A 27019-nucleotide genomic window follows, 5' to 3' on the forward strand; every position below is an offset into this window, starting at 1 on the left:
GGATCCTCACAAGGATATTGTCATACAATCGGGAGAAATCCTGCATGTTTTTAAGGGTTAAAGTAACAGTCGGCTTTTTATTGCAGCATGTTTGTTCTTCTTCTGGTTCATTAGTAAACTATTTTTCTGAACGTGTTTGATGCTTTTCCAATTTAGTTTCAGCTCTTAGAAAGTAGAAAAACATGTTATTCGTTATTTTCAGTACGCGCAAGTCCTTTCCCGTCGAGATCCGAGTTCACATCACCCTGCTATTAGGACACCCGTCACTTCCATTTATCGTCGCAGTTGCGAGGTAATCCAGCGCCATCAGTTGGAAAAATCGATATCAGCACCATGACGTCAAGGAGTAGACCAGGAAACGCCTTACTAGTGCATCGTGGAAAGAGTGGATGCATGGAGAGCTAACTCGAGTCAAATCGGAGTCAACATCGGAAAAGCGCGATAAGTCAGTCAGATTTTGAATTTTTTTGCGCAATTTGTTGATGAAAACTACTTATGTAGAATAGGAGGTGATTGGGCAGCCGACAGCTGGGTAATATTGCCCTTAATAATGCCAATGGTCCTTTGATAGTACTGACCTTTGGCTTTGCATGTAAACGAATCAGTTTGCAGCTCAAATCCTGTCTCACAGCTACAATTGAAACTTCCAACAGGTTTGTTTTCGCACTTCTGCGTACATCTATAAGGTGCCAGAATTGGGAACTTGCATTCATCGACATCTGAAAATATATAGTTTTAAAGACTGAAGTTAAACAACTGAGAATTAGTATAAACTCCAAAGTACAGATAACATCAGATACACAACATGTTTTTTGCAAGGTGACCTCTCATTCATTACCGTGCCTGGTATTAGGTCTGGGCCTGTGCACTGCGTACTATTGGCCTACAGTAGGTAATCCATACAGCCAAATGATCCCTACATTCCATACTTACAGTTTTAAATGTGTACAATATAGCTGGGTTGGTTACACCGGAAAAACCCAAAATGGCAGCACTGCACTCGACTGAATGAGAACCTCCATCCCTAAGATTGAATAATGCTATTATTTCACAATGAAACTTTTCCAAAGCCAAGTTGGGATCGATCGGCTGCCTGGTCTAAAGTGGGCGAGGGCCAGGGGTACTTTTCACTGCCATAATCTTGCGGTAGCGAAACAGTTAACTCGAGTTTATACAAAGGACTCCTAATGAGACACTCGAGAGAGAGAGAGAGAGAGAGAGAGAGAGAGAGAGAGAGAGAGGATATTAACAGATCAGTATGTAGTACTATTTGGACTGTCTTGTGCAGTCAGTACATTCTCCTCATTTCTGTTTGGGTTAGTTAGGAGGGTTAAAGAAAGTTGTTAGGTAAAAAAAAAGCAAAGATTTTGTTAACCAAACGAGAAGTTGGTACATTTCATATACATAGTTAGACAATTAGATAATGACTTTATGACCTCTACTGATAAATACAGCCCTATCCAAGCACTCCTGAACTAATATAATGCAAGGTACGTACATTTAGGCTGCGGCACCTCTCCAGGGAGTGGTTTTGCATGGAGTGAATAACAATTGGTTGGCTTTTGTTGATATTGATTTTGAGGTCTAGATATTGAAAAGTCTATTAAAAGCGGTTAGAAAAAGACATTGTCTGCTAAAAAAAAGACGTTACGTAATTAAGTGTTAGAGGGAATTTTCTGAAACAAAAGTGATAAAATCTAAAATGGTAGATTGTAAAACCCAGATGTGAAAAATTAGAAGTTCCAGATCAATTCTTCTGCATCATTGATGGTGCAGAAAGCGCCATTCCTGCACCACATATTGTCAAATACCATGATTTCATCCTCTAGTTTGTAATAGAGGTAGTCTATGTTGATACGGTATTTTAGAAATGATCTAAATATCTCTAGCGGATCGGTGGCTCCTTCACCAAAGATTTTATGCACAAGTGCCTTGTAGGCTGCTGCTTGGGCGGTGACAAAAATGTAATTGATGTACCCGTTTGCGAGAGAGGTGAGGGGTAATAAAGATATATAGTCCTTTATCGAGAAAGAGTATTCGTTGTTGACTTTCAGCACTAAGCTTGCTACGCATTGAGCTAGAGGGGTAAGATGATGACATTGTACAAAGGAATGTAGTAGGTCGTCGTGACTCCCACAAAACAGACAATGGGGGTTGTTTACAAAACCTGCGTTATATCTGAACAAACCAGTGGGCATTGCACCATGTAGAAGTCTAAAATGAATAAACGCGTGGTCGTCCTTGATAGGCTTTGAAAACGTAGAGGTGAAGATGGGAGCAACATCAGACCCGGCCAAAAAATCATCCCACCTGTGACCAGGCCTTCTGAAATACTTCTCCTGATAGGCATTCAGACAGAGGACATTATATGCCTGCTTGACTGTTATGGAGGCGAAGGGGAGGTTGTCCCCGTTTAGGGAGACATCATCACCCTTCTCATGAATCCTTGGAACTGCAACCAGAACATCCCTCAGCTGAGGCCTATCAAAGGAGCTAACATTTGAAGTTGGAGATGCGAGAAAATCTACCCATTTCCTAGGAAGGGACTCAACTAGGGCCTTTAGCTCCTTTGAAAGGAGTCGTTTGGAGTTGTCAGGTACAGCTCGATGAATTTCATCAATATTCCTGAAGGACAGATCCGACTGGAGAAGATGTCTAAGTAAAGTTACACCAGCCTTGGCTAAGAGCGAGTTTACTGGAGAGAAGTTAGGGAGAATATCCGGGTTAAAGAAGACTGGTTCGGAGATAATTTGTTCGAGGGTTAGAGTGTCAGGTTCACGAATTATGGAGATCTGGGAGATGGTACGAATTGACTCCGAATAGAACCTTGGGAGAGTGCGGATGATTTCGTTTGGAAAACGAGCAACTAGAAATTCCTGGGTATAGTTGAGGCCTAGAAGACTCTTGAGGTAGTAGAGAGCAACAGCGTAGCAGGGATGACCCCTTTCCCCGTAAAGGACGTCTCTGAGGAACCGTAGTCGGAAAGCTCTGATTTTGCATTTGACATTGCCAAGCGCAAGGCCACCATCGTAAACTGGTAAAGACAAAATTTCCGAAGGTATCCAGTGTTTGTTGTTGGTCCAGAAAAAATCTAGCATGAGTCGCTGAACATCAGCCACCAATGTAGCCGGGGGTGTAATGACTTGAAGCTTGTATACAAGTGTCGACAGAACAAGACTGTTAATAAGCAACACCTTGCCTCTTTCAGACAAGCAGTTAAGGACAGGCGTCCACGCCCCAAATTTCACCTTGAGCTTCTCCATGGTGTTATCCCAGTTTTGTTTTTCAAACAACGTTTCGTTGCCAAGAAAGATTCCGAGACTTCTCACGCCCTTGTTGTTCCACAACAACCCGAGTGGTCGATCAGGTCTATTCCGCCACGCACCGGACCATAGACCTGTGGATTTTGTATAGTTGACCTTGGACGAACTGGCCCTCTCATAAGTGCTGATACAGTTTTTTAAAGCCACGAACCCTGGATTGGATGTAATAAAGACATTTAAGTCATCAGCATACGCACTCTGTTTAGTAGGTGGTAAATCCGTATCTGGAAAAGACAACCCTTGTATATCAGGATTCATCCGAATGTTATTGAGAAGAGGCTCAATTGCAATAGCATAGAGCGACCCCGACAATGGACAACCTTGTCGAATTCCACGAGTGAATCCAAAAGGAGCACCAAGAGATCGATTGATTTTCAAAATACACTCAGCATCAACGTATAGAAGTTTGATACAGGATATGTAGAACTCTCCGAAACCAAGAGTCCGGAGGACACGAAAGAGCCAATCATGATCAATCCGATCAAACGCTTTTTCCTGGTCAATGGAAACAACTGCAAGATCTAGGTTGTTCTTGTTGTAGTAGAAAAGCGTATCTCGTAGAAGCGATATGTTATTGAGAATTGACCTATTTGGAACCGTATACGACTGGTCAGGGTGAATGACCTCCGGTAGGCAGTGTTTTAAACGGTTTGATAAGGCCTTTGTGAAGAGTTTATAATCACAACACAGAAGTGATACAGGACGCCAATTTTTTAGGCAACTGAGGTCCCCTTTCTTAGGCAAAAGTGTAACAACTGAGCGTCTACACGATATAGGTAGCTCGCTTTTTGCGACAGCATAGGTAAAAACATCTAGTAAGTCAGGACCTAGTATGCTCCAAAACGTTTTATAAAACTCAAAAGGTAGACCGTCTATACCTGGGGATTTATTACTCGAGCTGGTTGACAAAGCTTCCGTGAGATCATCGAGCGTTAAGGGACTATCACAAGAGTTCCTGAGGTCTTCGGATAGTGTTGGTAGATCACGAAGCAAATGATCCTGAGCATCGGAATCAGTTGGCTCCTTTGCGAAGAGATTGGAGTAGAAATCTTTTGCCATATCCCGTATGTCGTTGGGGTCAGTGACCACTTCTCCAGATTCCTTCCTCAGGTTAGAAATTGTCCTGTTTATGCCCTTCTTCTTTTCAAAGCTAAAGAAATAAGACGTTGACGCGTTAAAATGATGCAAGAACTGGAAACGTGACCGGACACATGCTCCGCGAATTTTCCTTTCCTTCAAAGTCTGAAGTAGTTGCTTTTTCTCCTCAAGCTCAGCTGTATCGGCCAAGTCAAGTGGCTTGGGAAGCAAGTCCAACCTATGAATCCCTTGATTTAGTTTGTTCTCCTCAGCAGCGGCTATTCTGTTCTTCCTTATGGAATGTTGCTTAGAGATCAACCTGAGCCGATTCTTTCCAATCTCCCACCAAAGAGAGAGAGAGTCATACTGGGTTTTGCAGGCTTGCCAAGATGTCCAAAAATCACGAACTTCCCTGCCATATGCAGTCTCAGAGAGGATATCAGTGTTCAGACACCAGTGTGGTGAAGGAATTGACGTTTTGTTTGGTAACTGGATAAGAAGTTTTACCGGTGAGTGATCAGACCTGAAAGCTTTCAGGGTCTCCACTTGAGAAACGTGATTTGCAATGTAGTCTGAAACATAGAAACGATCAAGCCTCGCTGCGGAATTCCTTAGGTTCGTGCGACAGGACCATGTGAATTCAATCTTATCTGGATTTTTTGAACGCCAAATGTCAATTAGCTCATGCTTATCGATGACGTCTCTCAAAGCATGACTCGAAGCAACGTTGGTTTCCTTGCCGCTCAGTCGGTCAAAACTAGGCGTAAGGGTACAGTTATAATCACCACCCACAATGAAAGGATCATCGTTGTCTATGGAAGCGAGGTATGTACCAATTGTTTTATAAAACGCTATACGATCAGCCCCATTGTTGGGCGCGTAAACATTTAGGAAGTTGAGACCGTGTCCTTTGAAGGTACCGTGGATATGAATGCACCTACTAGCTACGGGATAATTGACCGAAACATCATACCCTACCATCCTGGAAGAGAAGAGAATGGCTACTCCTCTAGCATTTATGGTTCCGTGAGAAAAATGAATAGTGCCACCCCAAGCAACGTTCCAAAATGCCTCATCTGCTGAGGAAGCGTGCGTTTCTTGTAAGAAGTAAACATCCGATTTGAGCAATTTTAAGAAGCTAAGGGTTTCTGCACGTTTTAATGAATTTTGGCAACCATTAACATTAGCCGAAATAACGGACAGAGACATAATCAAGACAACAACCAAACAAGCCATTGGAAGATACGTAGGTAGATAGAAAGTTAGGATTTATTCAGATGGTCGACAAGTCTTGTTATCTTCCTTTGGTCCCCCAACGAAAGTTTGTTTGTACTTCTGTAGTTGCGAAGACTTCTCTGCAGCTTCCCGACATCATTAGTAAACTCTTTAGCCTTTAGCAGGGGCTTTGGAGAACCTTTAACGTATTTTAGAAACTCGATGACCCTCCTGTTCGAGAAGAGATCTCCTGATTCGTTTGCTTTTATGATGGCAAATGGGTCAGACTGTACATCTGAAGCTTGAGACATGTTGTCGAATGAGACGGATATCTGGGACATTGTGTCAAAGGAGCGATCCAGATCCATAGCTGATCCATCCTCCGCATCATCATTCCCAAGCTCCGCAATGGGTTCATCAGGAGGTTGTGCGTTTGTTGCAGATATAGTTTTTTCAATACGTGGGACCTTGCGCGAGGCCGAGTCACTATTGTGCGGTGACGTTGATGGGGTAGGCGACAAAGACCTAGCACGCGACTTTCTAGTTGCTGGCTTGGATGGAAGGCACGCTTGATGACTGTCGTTCTTTGTCGGAACTGAATCACTCTCAGCAGCATTTCCAGATACGTAAGGGGCCGTTAGAGAGAAGTTCAAGCCATCGAGAGTGAACGGCAAGCCCGTATCCACAAGAGTATCGACTGAGGGCGTGTCAACTGGTTGATGGGGCTGTGCATTGCCAACAAGAGGGTTGAAACTGTCTATTTGAGAGGTTTCCATAGGATCTTGCAGAGAATCCGTATTCAAACCTAGGCGTGGTTGAGTGTCATCTTGAGAGGAATCTAGATTTTGACGGTCAGTGCTGGCCTTTGGGTCCACAACAACACTCCTGATTGATTTTGAAACATAGTCTCCAACGGACTCCTGCGCTGCAGGTCCTGCGACAGTGGGAATGGCTGGGGTGCTTGTTTTTGGATCATTTGTCGAAGCCAACAAAGCGGCTTGTGCTTTTCCTGCGACAGGAGGAGCCACAGTAGTTGAATTTGCTTTTGAACGACAACGACGCGTAGGATGGCCGATTTTCTTACACATATCGCACCGTAGATTGTTATCTGTTGACAAGTAGACCTTGACCAGGTCAGGACCAGACGGAACCATCAGAGTATACGGCAACTCTGCCCCGGGATCGAGACTTATCCTAGTTTGTCTACGAAAAGACTTGATGTGACTTAGGCCCTTTTGCCTGGTACCAAGAGGGATGTAACGGATGTTATTGGTTACTGTTCCGAATTGACGAAGCTGCATTATTATGGCATCGTTGGGCAGAAAGGGTGGTACTCCGGAAATAATGAGGTTGGTAGTCGGCTTTCCAACCGGATGAACGTCTAAGAAGTGTCCATTCACAGTCAACCCATGAGCAGTAACAATATTCGCAAAAGTCATAGACGTGAAGAAAACCTTCGCTTTTCTCTCACATTTAGAAGCAGCGATAATATTCTCTGCTCCGACAATTTTAGCTATTGGGAGCAAGTAATCGTCCAAGGTAGCGTCATCAATAAACCTGCATTGTATTCCGTGTTCTCGGCTCATACCCCAGAAAAGGTCCTCTTTTATCAATTGACTCATTGGATTATCCAATACCTCTGCAAATGATTTGCTGCTATTGATTGGTGATCTAGGCCCGTCTGCACTACCAGTGCCTGACGTATGTGTGGGCCTATTGCATGGTGTAGTGTATGCCTTGCTAGGCCCAGGAACCTGAGAATCCTGCATGATTTTGAAAACCAAAGTTCCCAAAAGCCCACAAAGGCCACAAAAAGTGACCAAAACTTACCAGCCAGAAGCTAGCCTGAATATCAACGAAAACAAAGAACCAACAAGAGGCCCAAGGGCCTGGCGCTCAGCTGGATGACCTAATAACATAGGACTGAGGGTATAAAGTTGTAAATATCGGCTTTATACTACTGTTTGAAGGTCAAGAGAACACGTTATACCACTAAAATTTCCAATGCAGAGCTGCCAGCTGGATGAAATATGATTGAACTAATCAGCCATGGTATGTAAATATTACAGGAGGCAACGGAAGATATCCCTAGTTCAGTATAGCTTTACAGAAAAAAATGGGAGTAACATTATTGTGTTGCTTAAAACGTCTACTTTTTACTCATGTAAGAATCGTAGTACTAATAATAACTTCAACTTATTTTCCAGTTATGATAACACAAAACGCATCTTCATGATCATGATCTTTCTCAAACTAACTGAATGACCTATTAGTAATCGCCTTGGACGCACAACCTAACCACATATCGATCCGCCCCGACGATCGACACATCCATTCGATTCGATAACCGGGTAACCCTCGATAAAGTTTGATAAATAAACTAGAACTGAGATTTCACAGGAGCACCTGTGAATTCATGACTCCAGGGTTGTTTTGAGGGCGATATTGTAAGAGTTGGTCTTGAGTATGGGGACGTGAAGGTCCGTGTGAGGCACCTGGGGAGAGAAGACTAGTTGAACGATGGGATCATGGAGGTATAAATAATTATTTATACCTCCATGATGGGATCTGACACGGACACTACTATTGATCTCATTATATGAATACCATTTAATTACAAATGAAACGGCCAGGGGCCATTGTGCTCACCGTAAGTATTTTTAGTAGACAGTTACAGAAAGTGCTACAGTATGTAGGCCTCTCATAATTTATACATGCATCTGTGACCAGTTAAGAGCCGGCCCTGGCCAAGTGGTGAATCCGAGACTTGTGGTTCCAAGCTTGTAGAGTCTAGGTGAAAATGATAGTGAAGAAATGTGCCACTCCATGACAATGGTGAATATATTTTTAACTTTGACCTCAGTGACCCTGACATGTAGGTCAAATAACAAACCAGGGTGATATGTGATGTAGACACATCCACCCGACCATAACAATTCCATCACTCGTTACACTACAGCAATCGGCAAAAACGATTTCCAAGATGGCCGCCTAATTAAATCTATGGCACCAAATAAATCAAAAAATGAAGAAAATGTAAAATAGAACTCAGAAAAGAAAAAAGGAAAAGATGAAAAATAAAAATATTTTTGGCTGTCCTTGACCGGGGTTTGAACTCACGACCTTTGGATTGCCACAATACGAGGAAAAACCCACAAAACATGCAATTTCGGCCATACTTGAATTCCGATCTGGCTGAAACTTGGCATACAAATAGTGGCTTCTTAGATGCATCATTACACAAAATTAAAACTCTTTACATTGAACAACGACAAAACGTACCAAGAACGGTAAAGTTTTCAACTTTGACCTCTGTGAACTTGAACGGTGGGTCAAATCAAAAACCTGTAAGATATGTGATGTATCCTTGCTAGGAGTACCTACCATGAAACTTTTATCAAAAATAAATCAGTAATAAGCGAGAAATCACACTTTTTGAGTTTTGAGTTTGGGCCCCCTGGTGGCCAAGTCAATAATCAGACCGAACCAAAATTCAGTGTAAAAGGTCAACTGACCTAGGGGGTCATTTGTTCAAAGTTTCAAGTTCATAACTGTTGCGGTTGAGAAACGTGCCATAGTTACACTCAAACGGCAAATTTACGCCATTTGACCTCTGCGACCTTAAAAAGTACGTCAAATCCGAAAAATCGTGCAACATCTGAGGTAACCTTGCTAGGGGTCCCTGCCATAAAAATTTCATCAAAAACAATTTGCTAATAAGCAGGCTATTGCACTTCTTACTTTTTCTGTTTTGGCCCCCTGGTGGCAAAGTCAAGAATCAGATCAGGCTGAAATTCAGCACCAGAGGTTATCTGATATAGGGGGTTATATGTACCAAGTTTCAAGCTCATAGCTTTGGTGGTTGAGAAACGTGCCATAGTTACACTCAAACGGCCAATTCACGCCATTTGACCTCTGCGACCTTGAAAAGTAGATCAAATTAAAAACCCGTAAAATATATGATGTATCCTTGCTATGAGTACCTACCACAAAAGTTTTATCGAAAACAAGTCACTAATAAGCGAGATATCACACTTTTTAGATATCCACATTTGACCCCCTGGTGGCCAAGTAGAGAATCAGATCGGACAGAAATTTAGTGTCACGGGTCATCTGACCTAGGGGGTCATGTGTACAAAGTTCTAAGTTCATAGGCCTAGCGGTTAAAAAACGTGCCACTGTTTTTGAACTAGGATACGACGGACAACGACGACGACGGACGACGGACACTGCAGTATTGCATAGACTCCCCTACGGTGACTGAGCCAAAAAGTGAAAACAGATCATATCATATTCCTTGGGATAAATTAAAATAGGAGTGCGGGAACAAGGTTTTTTAGCAGGAGGAAAGCGAGAACATTTTGCGCCGTCGTATTCCGATTTGGCTGGTTAGTGGTGAAATCTGCTTTTAATTTTGCAAATTAACATATTCGTTTCTCTAGTTCTAACGTTGTCTGAATTAAAGATGCTTTCCCAATGCTTGACTGGTCTGGCAAGAGGCATTGCCAGGAAAACGTGACGTCATTTTGGCCATTCTTCTTACCGCACGCCCTCTCTCTCCGTAAAAGTTCCTGACATGGTGTGAAGTGGGAGGGCGCACAATTGGAACCACACTGCCGCGATGTTAATAGTTTCTATTTATAGAATTCAGCGGCAGAGATTTTAGGCACGGAAAAAGTGGATTAACTCGACTAATCTCAATGGATTTTACCCAGGAATGTTTTCAAGGCGAGAGAAACATCTGATTTAAGTACTGCGCTTATTAGATTTCATGTTCAGGCCGAAGATTGGCCTAAAACGTGGACGAAAAGAGTGCATTATCGAGTGTTGGAGAGGTCACGTGATTGGACAAGAAACTTTTAGCTGTCAACATCAATGGCTATAATAAATATACTCCTACAGAATAGTAGAACTAATAGAACTAATTTCCGAAGTTTCCAATAGTTTGAACACAAATCAAAACATCGCCCATCAGCTGGACTCAGATCTGCATAAATTACGATAAATAATGAAGTCGTCGCTTCAATTTCGCAAAGAAAGTTGACTCCATTCGAAGGTTGTTTTGACCAAATTCTGTTGAACTCATCGTTGTGAGGGCATTTGAACACATTCTCGTTGATCTTTTCTATAAACGTGTAAAGTTTCGTACCAAAATACGTTTCCGTAAAGGCTTAAAAAGAAAATTTGTCACTTACAAAATCATCGCTCCGGTAGAAATAAAAAGGTCACCGCCATTTTCTTGATGATAGTACTCCAGGCAACCGGCGGGAAATTTAAAGCGGGGTCATCCGGGGTCAAACAACAGTTTTGCTCACTACCGCCAACTGGTGATATAAATCCACACTAATCTATTTTATATCAAAACTTCTGTATCATGAAGACCTTTTCAACTTTATTTCGAGCTTTTATCTGCTGGAATAGAGCGTCAAAAAATTGTTTTTTCATTTACGCATTTTGCCCCCTGGGGAGCTGAATTTGAGTCGAATCGCCCAAATTTTTTTCCGAAAGCAACATTTTCTGCGGTGTTTATAAGCAAGACTAGATTTGAAGTGCCTCGGTTGTATGATTACAAAATGCCCAACTTTGCCTACAGATGGATGGATGGATGGAAGGATGGCAGGATGGGTGGAAGGACGGACACCAATCGAATAGCTATTTGACTAGCTCCGCTGACTTTGTCAGCTGAGCTAAAAAGCGAAAAGAAACGTGAAACCTAAATAAGCGAAAACTGTGAAAGTATCGGAGACCGACATGAAACGTGACCTCCCCCTACGAGAGAGAGAGAGAGAGAGAGAAAGAGTCTGTTACACTGCCCTTACCTCACAGTTAAAAACAACTCAAACCTAGCCCTTACGTCTACACCTAGCCCTTTTAAGTCTTTAAAGAAAGCCTGTTCGCACCAGGGCCTAAATTTCCATTGTTCTACAGTCTTATCAAAGGGTTATCAGGGCATATCTTGACAACACTGGCCCCCATGAAACATCTTTCATGGTGGTTAATAGGTCTTAACAGGCCCTCTTGCCGGTACAAGTAACTCCATGCCCTGTATAGCCAGTTTTACAGGTACACTTACCGACACAAGAGACTCCATTCCCTCTATAACCAGTTATACAGGTACACTTACCGGTACACTTACCGGTACAAGTGACTCCATTCCTTGTATAAACAGTTTTACAGTTACAGTTACCAGTACAAGAGTCTATTCTCTATAACCAGTTTTACAGATACACCTACATGCATCTGTACAAGTGACTCCATTATCCCTATTGCCAGTTTTACAGTTACACTTATCTCTACAAGTGAATCCATTCCCTGTATAGCCAGTTTTACAGGTACACTTACAGGTACAAGTGACTCCATTTCCTATATATAGCCAGTGTTACAGTTAAAGTTACCAGTACAAGATTCCCATTCCCTGTATAGCCAGTTTTACAGGTACACATACCGGATGAGTGACTCCACTCCCTGTATAGTCAGTTTTACAGTTACATTTACCAGGACAAGTGACTCCATTCCCTATATATAGCCAGTTTTCCAGTTACACTTACCGGTACAAGTGACTCCATCACCTGTATAGCCAGTTTTACAAGTACACTTGAATGATCCATCTGTATTTGTACAGTGGGCATTTGCATCACAATTATCCTTCTTGTTAAGACATTCATCGATATCTGAGAAAAAAATATAGAACTTGATTTAACAACAATAACATAACATTCAATATGCACCCAAGAGAAAATTTGACTTCATTATCATCCACTAAATCTTGTTGTCAGCAATATTTTATATTTGATACTCACAACATGTGTTTGTATCATAAAGAATAAGATCAGGCTTTACTTGTTCTGAATGTAATATGTCAGCAGTGACATCAGAATTCTAGAACAGGACTTGTCTTTTAGAAAGCGAAGGTGGTACTTCTTCGAGCTCACTTTTTAGGCCTTTCAAAGAACAATCAGATACATAAGATCTAGGTGCAAAATTTGAGCTTATATTTTGCGGCAACTGGAATTTTCATTTCAAAGATTAACTGTTTGTAATACATGTAGCTACATTTTTTACAAAAGTTGCATCCGTAATTGTCTAGCCAAGGGTATACTATAGCTAGCAACCAGTTAATGCATAAATCTTGACTTCATTCCAATACACGACTTTTTATGAGTTTAAGCTGAAAATGGCATTAAAAAGCCTAAATCCTACACTAGCAACAGGGCCAGGGAAGATTAATATCTCTGTACTTACCACGGCATTTTGGAATTCCATCGTAGCCAGTTTTACATTCACACTGATAAGAACCAGGGGTATTCTTGCAAACTGAATTAACATCACTTTTACACTTCGCGTCTGTGCCGGTTAGTTTACACTCATCGATATCTGAGGGAGAAAAGAACGCCATCTATATTAAGGAATTCAGCACCATCAACATATGTCACTATTCATAGGTCTTACTACAAATGAGATCCGTTTTCCTGTGATCCTCTGCTCAGTCTTTAAATATTTTGCCGAAATCATGAGGAAACCAGCCCTGTAAAATATTTAGTCGCCCTCCAACTTCAAGTACCCCGCTGATACTACACACGGTGATGATCGGCATATTTACCTTATCTACCTAATGGCCAGCGTAACCAGTGATAACACTCATGACTAATTTACTGTGATGAGGCAAAATTAGAAATAATTTGGTCGACTACAAGGCAACCAGGATGTGATAGCAAGATCGGTTATGTAACAACATATGTTGACCTCAGCCTTTGGTCCGGCAACTCAGCAGGAGGTTACCTGGCTCAGATAAGCTGAGAGCTAAAGTCAATAAACTATTCCTCAGAAACTCTCACCTCATCAAATATCCATCCCCCCCCCCCCCCCGGCATCTAAGGCATTTTCCATTAGTTGGTGGGGGATGGTTAGGAGATAATTTTTACAGGGCTGGTTTCCTCATGTTATGGCACCAGAAGCAGTTGCGCCCAATCAGAGCGTCCCCAGTATTTGATCCTAGGACTTTAATCGACGTGGTGATAGCAATGGTGTAGTACAGACTCGCATTTTCATTGTATATCTTGCCAATGGAAAGGAAGCACTGTCATTACACAACAACCTCGATAGTAAGATTGCGGGGTGCCATTTCTACTCATACAAACCATTACAAGCGTTACGCTCAGGTCCGCCCCCCCCCCATTGCTAAAGGGTGTTTGCACAGACAAGTGCACTCATGAGATTACAGCTTAGGTGGTATCCATCTAGGATTTTGATGCTGTGACCTACTTTCCACAGGGTTCTTACTAATACCTATATGCACCCACACACCAAATTTGGCTTTTGCTGGCTTCTCCCAGTATTGTGCTCAAAATCCAAGATGGCTGCCGCCTTGCATGTTGAAATCTCGCGAGTGCATTTACATGCCTCCACACCAAATTTGGCTTTGATATGTCGCAAACTTCTCCAGATATCGCGCTCACAAATGGCCGGACGGCCTGACAGACGGGGGGTATTTTCATGTCCCCCCCGTTGCTCCGCTGAGGGATGTGAGATAATAAGTTTGGTACTGCAACCGAGGATGACAGTTAAATCTCGAATGCAACTTAACCTCTTGAATCCCGGTGACCGACCAGTCAGTCATTTTGAAATAGCATTTTTTCCCATTTTATTCCCTTGAGCTGGGAAGCTAGTTTATTGCTTGTTTTAGCGTGTTTGATGTACAGTAGGGTCAGTTAGAGCATGCCTGGGTAGATGGCGCCTCGGTACCGGACTTTGGCGGTTGTATGCGGGTGCTATACATCGTGAAAGTCAGACCCAATTTTGCAACAACCACATGACCACCCTGGGATCCCGCGATTTTCAAATTTTGGGATTCAAGAGGTTATAAAGACGTGATGTATGTCTGTACTTCAGCCTATGAGGGGAAAAGTCTCAGGGATGTGTGTACAGGGCCGGAGAAGCAAACATCAACCCAATCCATCATTCCCAATCATTCCATCACAAGATTTACCTTCACATTTTGTCTCAGCTGTGTTGAGGGCATATCCGTCCATCACGCAGACACATGTCTCAGCGGAGTTGATCTGAACACACGCTGTATTTGCATCCACAGTACAAGTGCCTTTACCACTGTTCGTCGTACAAGGAGTAGTTGCTGTAAAGAACAAAAAGGCAGCTACAGTCCAAGTCACAATTGACATCCGTTAATTCGCGTCAGTTGCGAGTGAGTTGCGCGTAACCTACGCATGTCGATTGCGCAGAATGTGACGTCGTGGGAATTTTTACTCATTTGGCGTATTCCAAATCATGAATTTTGACATCAAATCACCGTAGAAGGCTCATTATGAAACAAGACCACTAATGAATATTCATAGGTTGGAGGGTCGAGGCCTATCAATTAGACGAGTGCATGTTTTTAACTCTCAAGTACATATTTGGAGAGGTATTGAAAAAATATTTGTTGTGGCAAGTCTACAGATATAAAGAAATTATTTGATGAAAAAATTAATTTCGAATTTTGCTAATTGGGTAATAGGGGGCGTGTTTTGAGTTTTTTCTGCCAGTTGGCTGAAAAGAGTGGAAATATCAAAGTCTGTCTAATTTGTCGATTATCAAAAAATTTCCGTGGTCAATCACCAGTTTATTTTTCACCATTTACTTGCTCGACTGTCCGGAATAACATAATCTAAATTTCAGATTCACAACAACATGCATTCTTTGATCCGTCGCGGTCAAACATTGACAATTTAACTGCTAAAAGCCTCAAAAAATCAATTGTGGTCTTGTCTCTTATACTTTCCCAAGCTTTCACTCAGCTGTATGGTCCTACCAGAGGGTACGTCAAATAATCTCGATTGACCCGTTTATAGTGTAAATTTAAATCAAAATCCGGCAGTTTTAGAACAGATCATAACGCCCTTCTTCACCTACCTTTACAAGTTAACTTATCCCCGACGTCTAATGTAAAGCCTGTAGCACAATTGCATGTATAGCTCCCGATTGTATTCGTACAGTTCTGAGTACATTTATCCTTGAGGTTGACGTCGGCTGTGGTGCATTCATCGATATCTAGAAATAAACATGACAATATAGCATTTACTACTCTCATCACCACAGCGCAGAAAACTCATAATACTGGTGGTCCAGGAAAATAGAAATGCAGTTATACACAATGCCATAGTGCAGTTATTATGCATGCAAATTTGCTGAACCTTGGTATTCATGTATCTGCCTACACAACAGCAATGTTGAAATTGACATTCAAGTCGAATTTAAGCTATTCGAAATTTTCAAATTTCACAGTAGGCCTTTAAACTCACAAATTTTTCCACCTATCAACTTTTGCCAATCGTGAAAATTCCACAAAAAATAAATATTTTCCCAATTTTTATTTGGTCTATCACAAAATTTCTTTCAGTTTTAATTTCGAACCAAAATTTATATATGTAACCCTGTCAGCACGGCAAAATGAGTCGCATGTCGCACAGAAGATGAGCCTAAAATGACACCAGGACATAATAGAAGAAATTGATATACTTAGATTTCACATAAGGCAGACAATAGCGAAATGAACCAGTCGTCTCAACCTGTCAAGCTCGGAGTGACATGCAACTCATTTGGCATGGCGGGTCATATATTTGCAATTTTTATTTTTCACAAATCTCGGTTATTCGTTCTGCAAACATGTGACCCACCACGACAAAATGAGTCGCATGTCGCACAGAAGATGACCCTAAAATGACACCAGGACATAATAGAAGACATTGATGTACTCAGATGTCACAAAAGGCAGACAACAGTGAAATGAACAACCAGTCCGTCTCAACCTGTCAAGCTCGGAGCACCATGCGACTTGTTCCGTCATGGCGTGTCACAAAAGGCAGACAACAGTGAAATGAACAACCAGTCCGTCTCAACCTGTCAAGCTCGGAGCACCATGCGACTTGTTCCGTCATGGCGTGTCACAAAAGGCAGACAACAGTGAAATGAACAACCAGTCCGTCTCAACCTGTCAAGCTCGGAGCACCATGCGACTTGTTCCGTCACGGCATGTCACAAAAGGCAGACAGCAGTGAAATGAACAACCAGTCCGTCTCAACCTGTCAAGCTCGGAGCACCATGCGACTTGTTCCGTCACGGCGTGTCACAAAAGGCAGACAACAGTGAAATGAACAACCAGTCCGTCTCAACCTGTCAAGCTCGGAGCACCATGCGACTTGTTCCGTCACGGCGTGTCACAAATAACATGCTATAGCATTCCGCGAAGATGACGTCACTGCAGCTGCTGCCCTCTATTTCCCCATCGCTGAATTACAGGCAATGTCTGACAAAATGCGGTTTCGTAATGGATTCAGGCTTTCTAACTTGGGCAGTTAGATTCAATCTGGCACATGTCCGAGTGTTGGAAATACTACATAATTGTTCTGAATATTTCTCGCTCTGACTCTATGGTATCATTCATGCTAAAAACAATGCAGGGTCAAAGATAATTTACTTTGGAATAAGCTCAAATGTGTAGAAATAAGTGTCGATGTCCGCCTGTCACGTGACTAAAACGTCATCAATATCTTATGCAAATGATCTTGTGAGCTATAAATAGTAACTTCGCGGCACGCTATTGAAAGTGTTCTGTGCATGTACTAGGAAACTCACCATTGCACTTGGACTTGCCCGATCCGCTGTAACCCGTATTACACGTACAAGTATAAGAGCCAACCGTGTTCTTGCACGTTGAACTTGCAACACACTTATTCTTGAGATTGGGGTCGGTTGTGGTACACTCATCGATATCTGGAAAGTAAGATCTGAAATACAGGTTTCTAAACAGGTGCACCAATTACGTGAATTAAGGGATGTCAATTGTCATTTGGGGTGTATACACCTTTCCAGAAATGGGGCGCTGAGTGTCCGAAATTGTGATGTCATAAGGGGAAACTAGGCCTTATGGTGGAGGGACAAAAGAGATAGTCATGGTTGACCAACACACTTGAATGCCTTTGATGACGGACAAGGGGGAAAAAGTTAGTTCCAATGCAAGCCACCAATTTCGGGAAGCATGTATACTGGTATAAACTTAAGGAGGGCATATCATGCAAATAAACTCACCAGCACAAGTTTTCCCATTGCCCGAGTAACCAGGTTTGCATGCACACGAGAATGATCCTGGTGTGTTGGTACAGGCAGCATCAGCATTGCATGAGGCCGGGTCGATGCACTCGTTGATATCTGAAAATGAAACGGCCAGGGGCCATTGTGCTCACCGTAAGTATTTTTAGTAGACAGTTACAGAAAGTGCTACAGTATGTAGGCCTCTCATAATTTATACATGCATCTGTGACCAGTTCAGAGCCGGCCCTGACCAAGTGGTGAATCCGAGACTTGTGGTTCCAAGCTTGTAGAGTCTAGACGCAAGGGCCAAACGCGCCGCGTAGCGACAAAAAATTTCCCCTTTGAAATAAGGGGTCTATTTCTAAGCTATAGCCTAGAAAACTCTACCATAAGGTTATTAACCTTTGGTAGTATATATTATGCTAATTCCTGCTAGCTCCGCTAGATGTCTGCAGTGTAGAAAAAGAGAGTCTGCGCATGCCATGGCGCATGCGCAGACCTCCCTTCCTCTGGAGTGACCACCTGAGATTGTCCTCGTTCCTGTAGACACCCACTTACACCGTGATGGGTAGCCCCCAAGAGGGGAGGACGGGTGGGATCCAGAAAACTTAGAGTTTTCTAGGCTATAGCTTAGAAATAGACCCCTTATTTCAAAGGGGAAATATTTCTTGCGCTAATGAGCCTAGAAAACTCTACCATAAGGTTATTAACCTTTGGTAGTATATATTATGCTGAATCAGCAGAGGAAGGTGGGAGTATATGAGAATAAGGGGGATACCCACCGGAAAAAACAGAGAAAGACCTCCAAACCGTGATACCGGCGGAGAATCTAATTTGGTAAAGACCAACTTTATCCCCCCCCCGAAAAAGAAAAGGAGAGGCGGTGGATACGAAACCTATGCAGTGTTGGAACATGCCACCACTGGGCAAAGCCTCCTACTACCATCTAGCTGCTGCTGGACATCGTGTAGATAGTGGGAGGTGAAAGTCGTCTCTCGTGCCCATGAGCCGGCTTGAAGAATGTCTCGCACTGGGATGCCCGCAGAGAAAGCCCAAGACGCCGAGAGCTTCCGGACGTCGTGACCCCTCGGGTGAGCCCCTCCCCCACTAGGAGTATTGTCGTACGCATAGCAAACAACTTTCTTTAACCAAGACGAAATTGTTTTTGTAGACACTGTGCCTTCACCGCGGCACTTAACAAACAGGGACTGACCATCCCTATGACCCCCCGTACAATGCAAATAAAACTTCAACGACCTTACTGGGCATAAAAACCTGTCTGGCGTGTCTCTGCCCGAGAACGCGTCATGACGAGGAATAAAGAAAGGTTTTGGATCAACCTGCGCTGCCTGGGTCTTAGCTAGAAAACCAGGCACCGTTCTGAGAGAGACACCCTTATAAGAAAAAACTAAATCGCGCTTATCTCTAGAAATGGCATGTAGTTCACTGGCCCTCTTGGTGCTCGCCAGTGCTAGCAAAAAACAGGTTTTCCAGGTAAGAAACTGCTTATCCTGGACTGAGCCATATGTTGGAGGCTCAAAAGGGGCCGACATAAGACTCTTTAATACCAAAACTAAATCCCAATCTGGCACTCTTTGCCTAACGACAGGTCTGTCGTGACTAAAGTTCTTGATCAAACTTGATAACACTGGGTGACTTCCCACCGTGTAACCGTCAAAAATTGGCAAAACATCTGACAAAGCCGACCTATGGTTTGTCACTGTGCTCACTGATCTCTTGAGATCCTCAAAGAGGTACAAAAGATAATCTCCAACTAGTTGAATGGAGACAGACTCCAGAGGCCTACCCCGCCTATCGAGCCAACCTTTGAATGCGGAGAAGTGGCTCTCATACACTGAACGTGAGGAGAGCCTCTGAGGTCTGGCTGCCCTTCGCGCAACCTCTTCAGAAAAACCTCTCTGAATGAGCGAACGCTCGATAACAACCAAACGTGCAGGTCCAACATCCCCGGGTTGGAGTGGTAAACATTGGATGTTGGTTGGTGTAGCATTTTCCTGGATAGAGGAAGGGCCAGAGGAAATTCCACCAGGAGCCCCAACAATGTTGGGAACCACGGCTGAGGTGGCCATGCTGGAGCCACCAAGAGAATGAGACAATTGGCTGACGCAATTTTCTGCAGAACCTGTGAGACTAGCCTCACCGGAGGGAAAGCATATGCGACTAGGTCGTCCCACTGGAGGGTCATCGCATCTGTCGCCCAAGACTGATCGTCTGGGAAAGGGCTGACATACAGTGGCAGCTGGTGGTTGAGATATGTTGCAAACAGGTCTATCTGTAACATGGGGAACAAGTTGTGAATCTGTCTGAATAGAGACACTGACAGAGTCCACTCGCCCGGCAATATCTGATTCTTGTGACTGAGACTGTCCGCCATGACATTCTTTTTGCCTGGGATATACGCCACTCTGAGGGATATCTGATGTAGTTGGCAGAACCTGAACAGGTCTCGAGTCAACATAAAAAGGGCGATGGAATGAGTGCCCCCCTGGCGCCGAATGTACGAAACTACCGTGGTGTTGTCTGACAAGACCCGGACACACTTCCCCTTTACTAGATGTAGGAAATGCGCCAGGGCGAGAATTACTGCCTTCATTTCCAGGAGGTTGATGTGCAAACTCTGGTCTTCCTGATTCCAGAGGCCTGACACCATGTCCCGGGCGAGATGCGCCCCCCAACCTGACTCGCTGGCATCGCATACCAGAGACATTTGGGGCTCGGGAGGATGCAAGGGATCTCCGGCAAGCAGATTGTCCCTGTAGCCCCACCATTCTAAAGCTTCGAAGAACACGCCCAATTTCTCTGCCAGATGCAAGACAAATTGCAGCTGCTCTAGAAGGGTCTCTGGAGACTTGGCCCTCAGTAGCCAGTCGTCCAAATAGAGGTGGATCAGGATAGCCAGACGCCTCAGATACACGGCCATCTCCTTCAGAACTTTTGTGAAGATGAATGGAGCCGACGCTAGGCCGAAACAAAGGGCCCGGAAGCGATAGACTGTGTCGTTTATGGCAAACTGAAGGTAACGACGATGTGATTTGTGAACCGGAATGTGAAAATACGCGTCCTTCATGTCTAGGGTGGCCACGTACTCCCCTTGATTTAGCTGCGCTCTTACTGAGTGCACAGACTCCATTTTGAACTTGGGGACTGCAAGGTGCCTGTTCAAGAGCTTTAGATCTATCACTGGACGGAAACCCCCAGTTTTCTTTGGCACGCAGAACATATGGGAATAGAAGCCTGGTACCAGCTCTGATCGAGGGACAACCTCGATTGCCTCCTTTAGAAGCATCGCTTGTATCTCGCCCAAAAGCGCCTGGCACTTTTGAGGATCTTTTGGGAGCTGAACATTCCGGTGTATTGGAGATAGAGGGGGAAGAGATTTGAATTTTAACTGAAGGCCCTCCCTGACTACACTTCGCACCCAGATGTTGCTTGTGATATTCTCCCACTCGGATGCGAAGTGCTGAAACCTTGCCCCTACTGGAGGTCCCTGACATGGGGGCAAGGCCTGAGGAAAAGAGGTTAGGAGAATTTCTTAGGACCGGAATGCGCTGCGCGTGCAGGCTGACGCCCAGAAACACCGGGAGAGTTGAACCTATAAGAACCCCCACGGCCACGACCCCTAGCATAGGGGCGAGAACCCCTCATCGCCCCATAAGAATTATACGCACCCCTTGGCTGGGCCTGGTACGAATTAGCCAAAACAGAAGGCCTAGTAAAGGGCTTTTTCTTTGGCGCCCCCGAATCCCCTGCTCTCTTGGCCACTCCATGCAACTTATTATGCTTGGCAGTGAATTTATTCAACTGGGGAACCACATTCCCGAACAAAGAATGTTGGTCCCCTGAGGGGGGAAGAAATGGTTGATTAAGGAGCCAATTCCTGGCCGCTTGCGGGAGCAGGGAATCCGGGATGGCCTCTAGAAAGGCCTTTCTCCGAGAATTCATCGACATGGCCACCGCGGTCGCAGAAAACTCTGCCGCATGCTTTACCGCCAGCACTAGACTAGACAGGAACCTTTTCCTGGCTTCTAGATCGATGTCCGTAGGATCCTGAATGTTATCAATCTTCCTGATACCACCCAGGAGAACATCCATGGCATTGATCGCCAGTAATGACCTTCTAGCCTGACGCTCAATGCCCTTGACCTCCTCCGTCTTGATCTTGACAGAGGACTCCTTGACAGTGGCGTAAGACTCCATACTAACCCCCACGTCCGCCGCAGAAGGCTGAAGGGAATCGGACTTAACTGAATAAAACTTTTCCCTATATTTGGGAATCCTTCTCTTACCCAACTCTTTCCCTGCAATAAGGGAAGGGGGCAGAGAGTTTGGGTCCTCAACCTTTAGCGTGGCGTCTCCCCACATTTGTTGGTGAAGACAAGCGAATGAGGAGGGGATGATAGAAGAATGAGGAAAGGTGGAGGGCTTTCTTACTTCGTCTCCATCCTCCAGCTGAGACAAGGCAGTCACCTTTGAGGATGACACCTTCCTCGAGGGGAGATCCTCCCCTAGCACGACCTGAAGGTTATCCATTAGCACAGCAAATTCTGATGATAACTTTGGGTCCTCGGGCTGAGCCAGGTCCTGACTAGAGATTACTGAACGAATATCCTCGTCCTCACTAAACCCCGTATGGGAGGGGGCGTGAAGATGTAAACTGACCTGGCGGTCAGGGGAATACTCCGAGCCCTCCGGTGACCGAGAACGAGAAGTTGGTATAAATGTAGGCGCCCGAGCCAAAGGATGCTGAGGCCGAGCAGCTACCGAAGCATGGGTTAAAGAAGGGGCCAGAGACTGCGCCCCAGCCCCCCTAGCCCTAATGAAATTCTGATAATCCAGAAAATCTTGGTACATATCAAGGTCAAAACCTGAGCGACCCTGATAAGTACCCTGAGCGTCGTCATTAGGCTTACCCTCGTTCACATACCGATGCATAGCTCTAGATCTGGCCCTAGACCTAACAGACGGAGATAAAGTTAACCCAGGAGGGGAACCACCGACTGACGATTGAGGAGAGCGGGACTTGCCCCTCTGCCTATTTGGGGAAAATAGAGCGGAAATGGGATCCCGATGGTCAGAAGACACCTGGACCTCCATAGCTACCTCTCCAGCATTACCCGGAAAATCCCCAACCCCCAGCTGAACACGATCAGGGGAGGAGCCGGGAGACGAAGGTCTACTAGCTAAAGTACTACTGACAGGGCCAGGGCCGGGAAACAAGGCACGCTGATGCCCGGACCCGGTCCTATCCTTCTTAGTCCTCTTACTAGCCTTATCCTTGCCCATGCTGGTACCACGATAGGCAGGAACAAAAGCAACAGAGTACTGACGAAACAAAAGACGTTGGTTCTGCTCGTCAGTATAAAGGCAGCTACTAAGCGGGTATGCTGTTCGCAGTAAGCCAAAGCAATGCAAAAACAATCACAGTAAACAGAAGCTATGCGTACGACGAATACCGCGTGAGGCAGGGCGCAAACAATAGCAACTGCAATGTAAGCAAAAGCAATAGCGTTAGCAACAAACTAAAGCTGGAAAACAGGGAAGAAATCGAAAAAGTTATCGATAAACATACCCTCATTTGCAAACCAGCAAAGCAAACAACTGACACCGACACCGGTGTCTGCAGGAATGAGGACAATCTCAGGTGGTCACTCCAGAGGAAGGGAGGTCTGCGCATGCGCCATGGCATGCGCAGACTCTCTTTTTCTACACTGCAGACATCTAGCGGAGCTAGCAGGAATTAGCATAATATATACTACCAAAGGTTAATAACCTTATGGTAGAGTTTTCTAGGCTCATTAGCGCAAGAAATAGCGAAGCTGGCGAAACATTTATAACGGGTCACCGTCACTTATTATTGGACTTATAGCGCATTTACGGGGTTGCAACTATTTTGCTTTATAGTGTCACCAGGAAAGAAAAGCATGCGACCTAACGCCGATCTATTTGTATAAAGCGATAATTGGAAGGTGTATAGTAGGAAATATCAATAAAATAATCATTCCATGTCGTCTTTTGAGGGCATTTTTGATTGTAAAAAATATATGTGTACGTCACCGTAGTCTCTGCAATGATAATTTTATCAGTGCAGTCTCGCGCAAGTAGAAGTTCTTTACCTATTAGTTCTTCACTTATTAGTCTCAACGTCTGGCGCAAAGCCAGACGTTTTCCATTACGATTTCACTACGATGTTTGACAAGAAGGAGCAGTGCGCGAGATATGCTAATGAGCAGACTTCCCTCGCTTGAGTTTCTGAAGAATGTTCCATATCGCGCTAAGCTCATCACTGCTGATTATGACAGGCGTGCAACGGTAGGTATCTGCTCCCCAACTTCCACCCTAATACGGTACAATAAGTTACCATTTGATGGGAATGGGACAATGCCCTCACTGTGTATGGAGTCATAGGGATAAGAAGACATTATTCATTAGTGTTGGTACAAGTGATTTTGCCCAAAAAGCATGCGCATTCAAAAAACAAAATATGCAAGGTATCACGTACATGACCATGACGACGTGCAGAAAGTGCACTGGCCAGTGCATACCCTATGGCGATGTACTAGTAAACATGGTAAACATGGTAAACATGAACAACATCATTATTCATCGGCAGTTCATTTTACTCCGAGCTTTTCCTGAAACATATAGCCATGATGATTAGGCCTACCATGTGCCATGACCAATAACAGCACTAGATCATGTAGATGTCAACAAGTTCACATGAACCGTATAATCCCGCATGGCGCATGTGGGGCATGCGTCTAAACCAAAGCCCCAAAATCACTTTTTTGGTCTATTTCACTTGTGTTTCCCCCGTCTCCCAGTCCATAATACATTTACAGTTTACAATCCCCGATCATGGCCCAACAAAAGGTCATCGGTTGACTAAAGGAACACAACTGTTCAATGGATTTATAGTTGAATGCGATCAAACTACGTCTTTTCAATCGTGGATTGTAAATTTAACCCCATGGGCCTAGGGAAGGCCCTATAACAATACTTTCGACACAGTTATTATCTCCGCTGCCTCCACCATGTTACACACAGTGCTCACTGCTGATTCTAAAATGCGCCACCTAGTCAAAACAGGACATATGTTCTTCTAGGAATAGATCTCTTTCCAGTATTTCGTCATTCCACTATCGTCATCACCTCATCATACTTTCATTGACATTACAGGCACACATCCACAGAGAACTCTTCAAATCATCTAGTGGTTATCCAACTAGGATTATAAAAGTAATTTCTTAGCCCCGCACAGTGGGTTTCAGTCTTGATAAAGGGGCACTATTGCTAGCAGCTAGGTAGGCAAGATAAAGTTAGCCGAAGTAGCCGATAGGGGTTTCTCACCCCTCAAAGTCGTCACAACTATTCAAGCTTGTACAAGGAATACATGCAGCCCTGACTCTAACAAGACCCAATGGGAATGTCGCACAGTCATCTGTCAAAAACAAGACCTATGTTGTAGTATGATCTCTTGCCAATATTTAATAATTGCACTATCGTCATCACCTCATCATACTTCATTGACATTCGTGTCCTTTGCGATCACGGCAAAGCCTCATGGAATAATGTCTTTCACCGTTGAATAATTTTTCATATTCCATGCCTACAACTTCAATTTCTTCATATTCCATGGCTAGAAGTTCAATACTAATATAATATCCAAGATAAAGTTACAAGAAGTAGTCAATAGGGGTCTCTCACCTCTCACTGTATGTCCACACTATTCACGCTTGTACGAGGAATACATTCAATGCTGAATCTAACAACACCCAGTGCCCTTACTCTGTATATTAGTCACTGGAAGATGGCCCATTTCACTCCTTGCTTCTACTTCACCTATAGTCTCATTGCAAATGCCTCAGTTCTATGATATCACATTCACTTTCAGCTGTCATGCAACGCAACAACTGTGCTATCTGCCATCGCACATCAACGAAGAAGTGCAGCCGCCCACATTCCACCTCACGTCTGTCCGACCAGCTGCAATCCTCGAGGACGCCCCACTGTACCACGATTTCCCTCGCTTGAGTTTCGGAAGAATGTTCCATATCGCGCTAAGCTGACCACTGCTGACCATGACAGGCGTGCATTGGACTGGTACAGGTTGGAACTGAACATTGAATATGCTGGTGGTGACGCTTTCTGATGAGAAGTTGGTCGTGACTGATGCAGTATCCTTGGACTTGTCCACAGCATCGTTCAATCATTGCTCTCTGAGCTGCCTTGATTCTGTACTTACCCAAATACTAAGACCAAATGCCTCTTGACTGTGCTTTAAGAGAGACTGGCGCCATGCCTAGAGATATGACTGACCCCTATTGGCAAATTTGTATGACTTTATCTTGCCTACCTAGCTGCTGCCTATAGTCTCCCTTTAACTGCGGAACACTTCAAAGTCGATAAAATGCCATGTTCCACCTTTTAATGTGTTCAGACTGCCATTTTCAAAATAATCAAGTCAGGACACTGCCTTCTCGTCTCATAATAAATTTTGCTTTCCTCAATAATAACATTTCTTCTTTTTCAATGCTTTCATCATTCCAAACTTCACCTCCTCTGACTTTTACAGGGGTACAGTCATGGCAATCAAAACCCAAATACTGAGACCAAATGCCTGTTGACTGTGCTTTAAGAGAGACTGGCGCCATGCCTAGTCTCTCTTAAAGCACAGTCAACAGACACCAACCCCCTCAGACTCAGAAACCACAAACGCCCAACCCTTCCTGCTACCTTAATACTTCTGGGTGAAAATGATAGTGAAGAAACGTGCCACTCCATGACAATGGTGAATATATTTTTAACTTTGACCTCAGTGACCCTGACAGGTAGGTCAAATAACAAACCAGGGTGATATGTGATGTAGACACATCCACCTGACCATAACAATTTCATCACTCGTTACACTACAGCAATCGGCAAAAAACGATTTCCAAGATGGCCGCCTAATTAAATCTATGGCACCAAATAAATCAAAAAATGAAGAAAATGTAAGATAGAACTCAGAAAAGAAAAAAGGAAAAGATGAAAAATAAAAATATTTTTGGCTGTCCTTGACCGGGGTTTGAACTCACGACCTTTGGATTGCCACAATACGAGGAAAAACCCACAAAACATGCAATTTCGGCCATATTTGAATTCCGATCTGGCTGAAACTTGGCATACAAATAGTGGCTTCTTAGATGCATCATTACACAAAATTAAAACTCTTTACATTGAACAACGACAAAACGTACCAAGAACGGTAAAGTTTTCAACTTTGACCTCTGTGAACTTGAAAGGTGGGTCAAAACCCGTAA

The 27019-nt window shown here is 43.9% G+C and overlaps 1 protein-coding gene across 5 annotated transcripts in view; it reads right to left on the bottom strand.

Annotated features, from left to right (window-relative positions):
• The window catches only part of LOC135497923 (uncharacterized), a 177784-nt gene that overhangs the window by 78661 nt on the left and 72104 nt on the right, over positions 1 to 27019 (bottom strand). For 4 of the 5 annotated variants that reach the window (XM_064787952.1, XM_064787953.1, XM_064787951.1 and 1 more), the window contains exons 16-22: positions 17697 to 17816; positions 17244 to 17381; positions 15522 to 15659; positions 14602 to 14745; positions 12858 to 12989; positions 12164 to 12286; positions 579 to 719 (exon numbers count right to left, since the gene is read on the bottom strand). In XM_064787952.1, the coding sequence (XP_064644022.1) occupies positions 579 to 719; positions 12164 to 12286; positions 12858 to 12989; positions 14602 to 14745; positions 15522 to 15659; positions 17244 to 17381; positions 17697 to 17816 (936 nt within the window). The remainder of the gene's footprint in view (positions 1 to 578; positions 720 to 12163; positions 12287 to 12857; positions 12990 to 14601; positions 14746 to 15521; positions 15660 to 17243; positions 17382 to 17696; positions 17817 to 27019) is intronic. The other variant, XM_064787955.1, reaches the window with a different exon arrangement.

The sequence above is a fragment of the Lineus longissimus genome, chromosome 13 (genome assembly GCF_910592395.1).
Source record: "Lineus longissimus chromosome 13, tnLinLong1.2, whole genome shotgun sequence".
Classification (NCBI taxonomy): Eukaryota; Metazoa; Nemertea; class Pilidiophora; order Heteronemertea; family Lineidae; genus Lineus; species Lineus longissimus.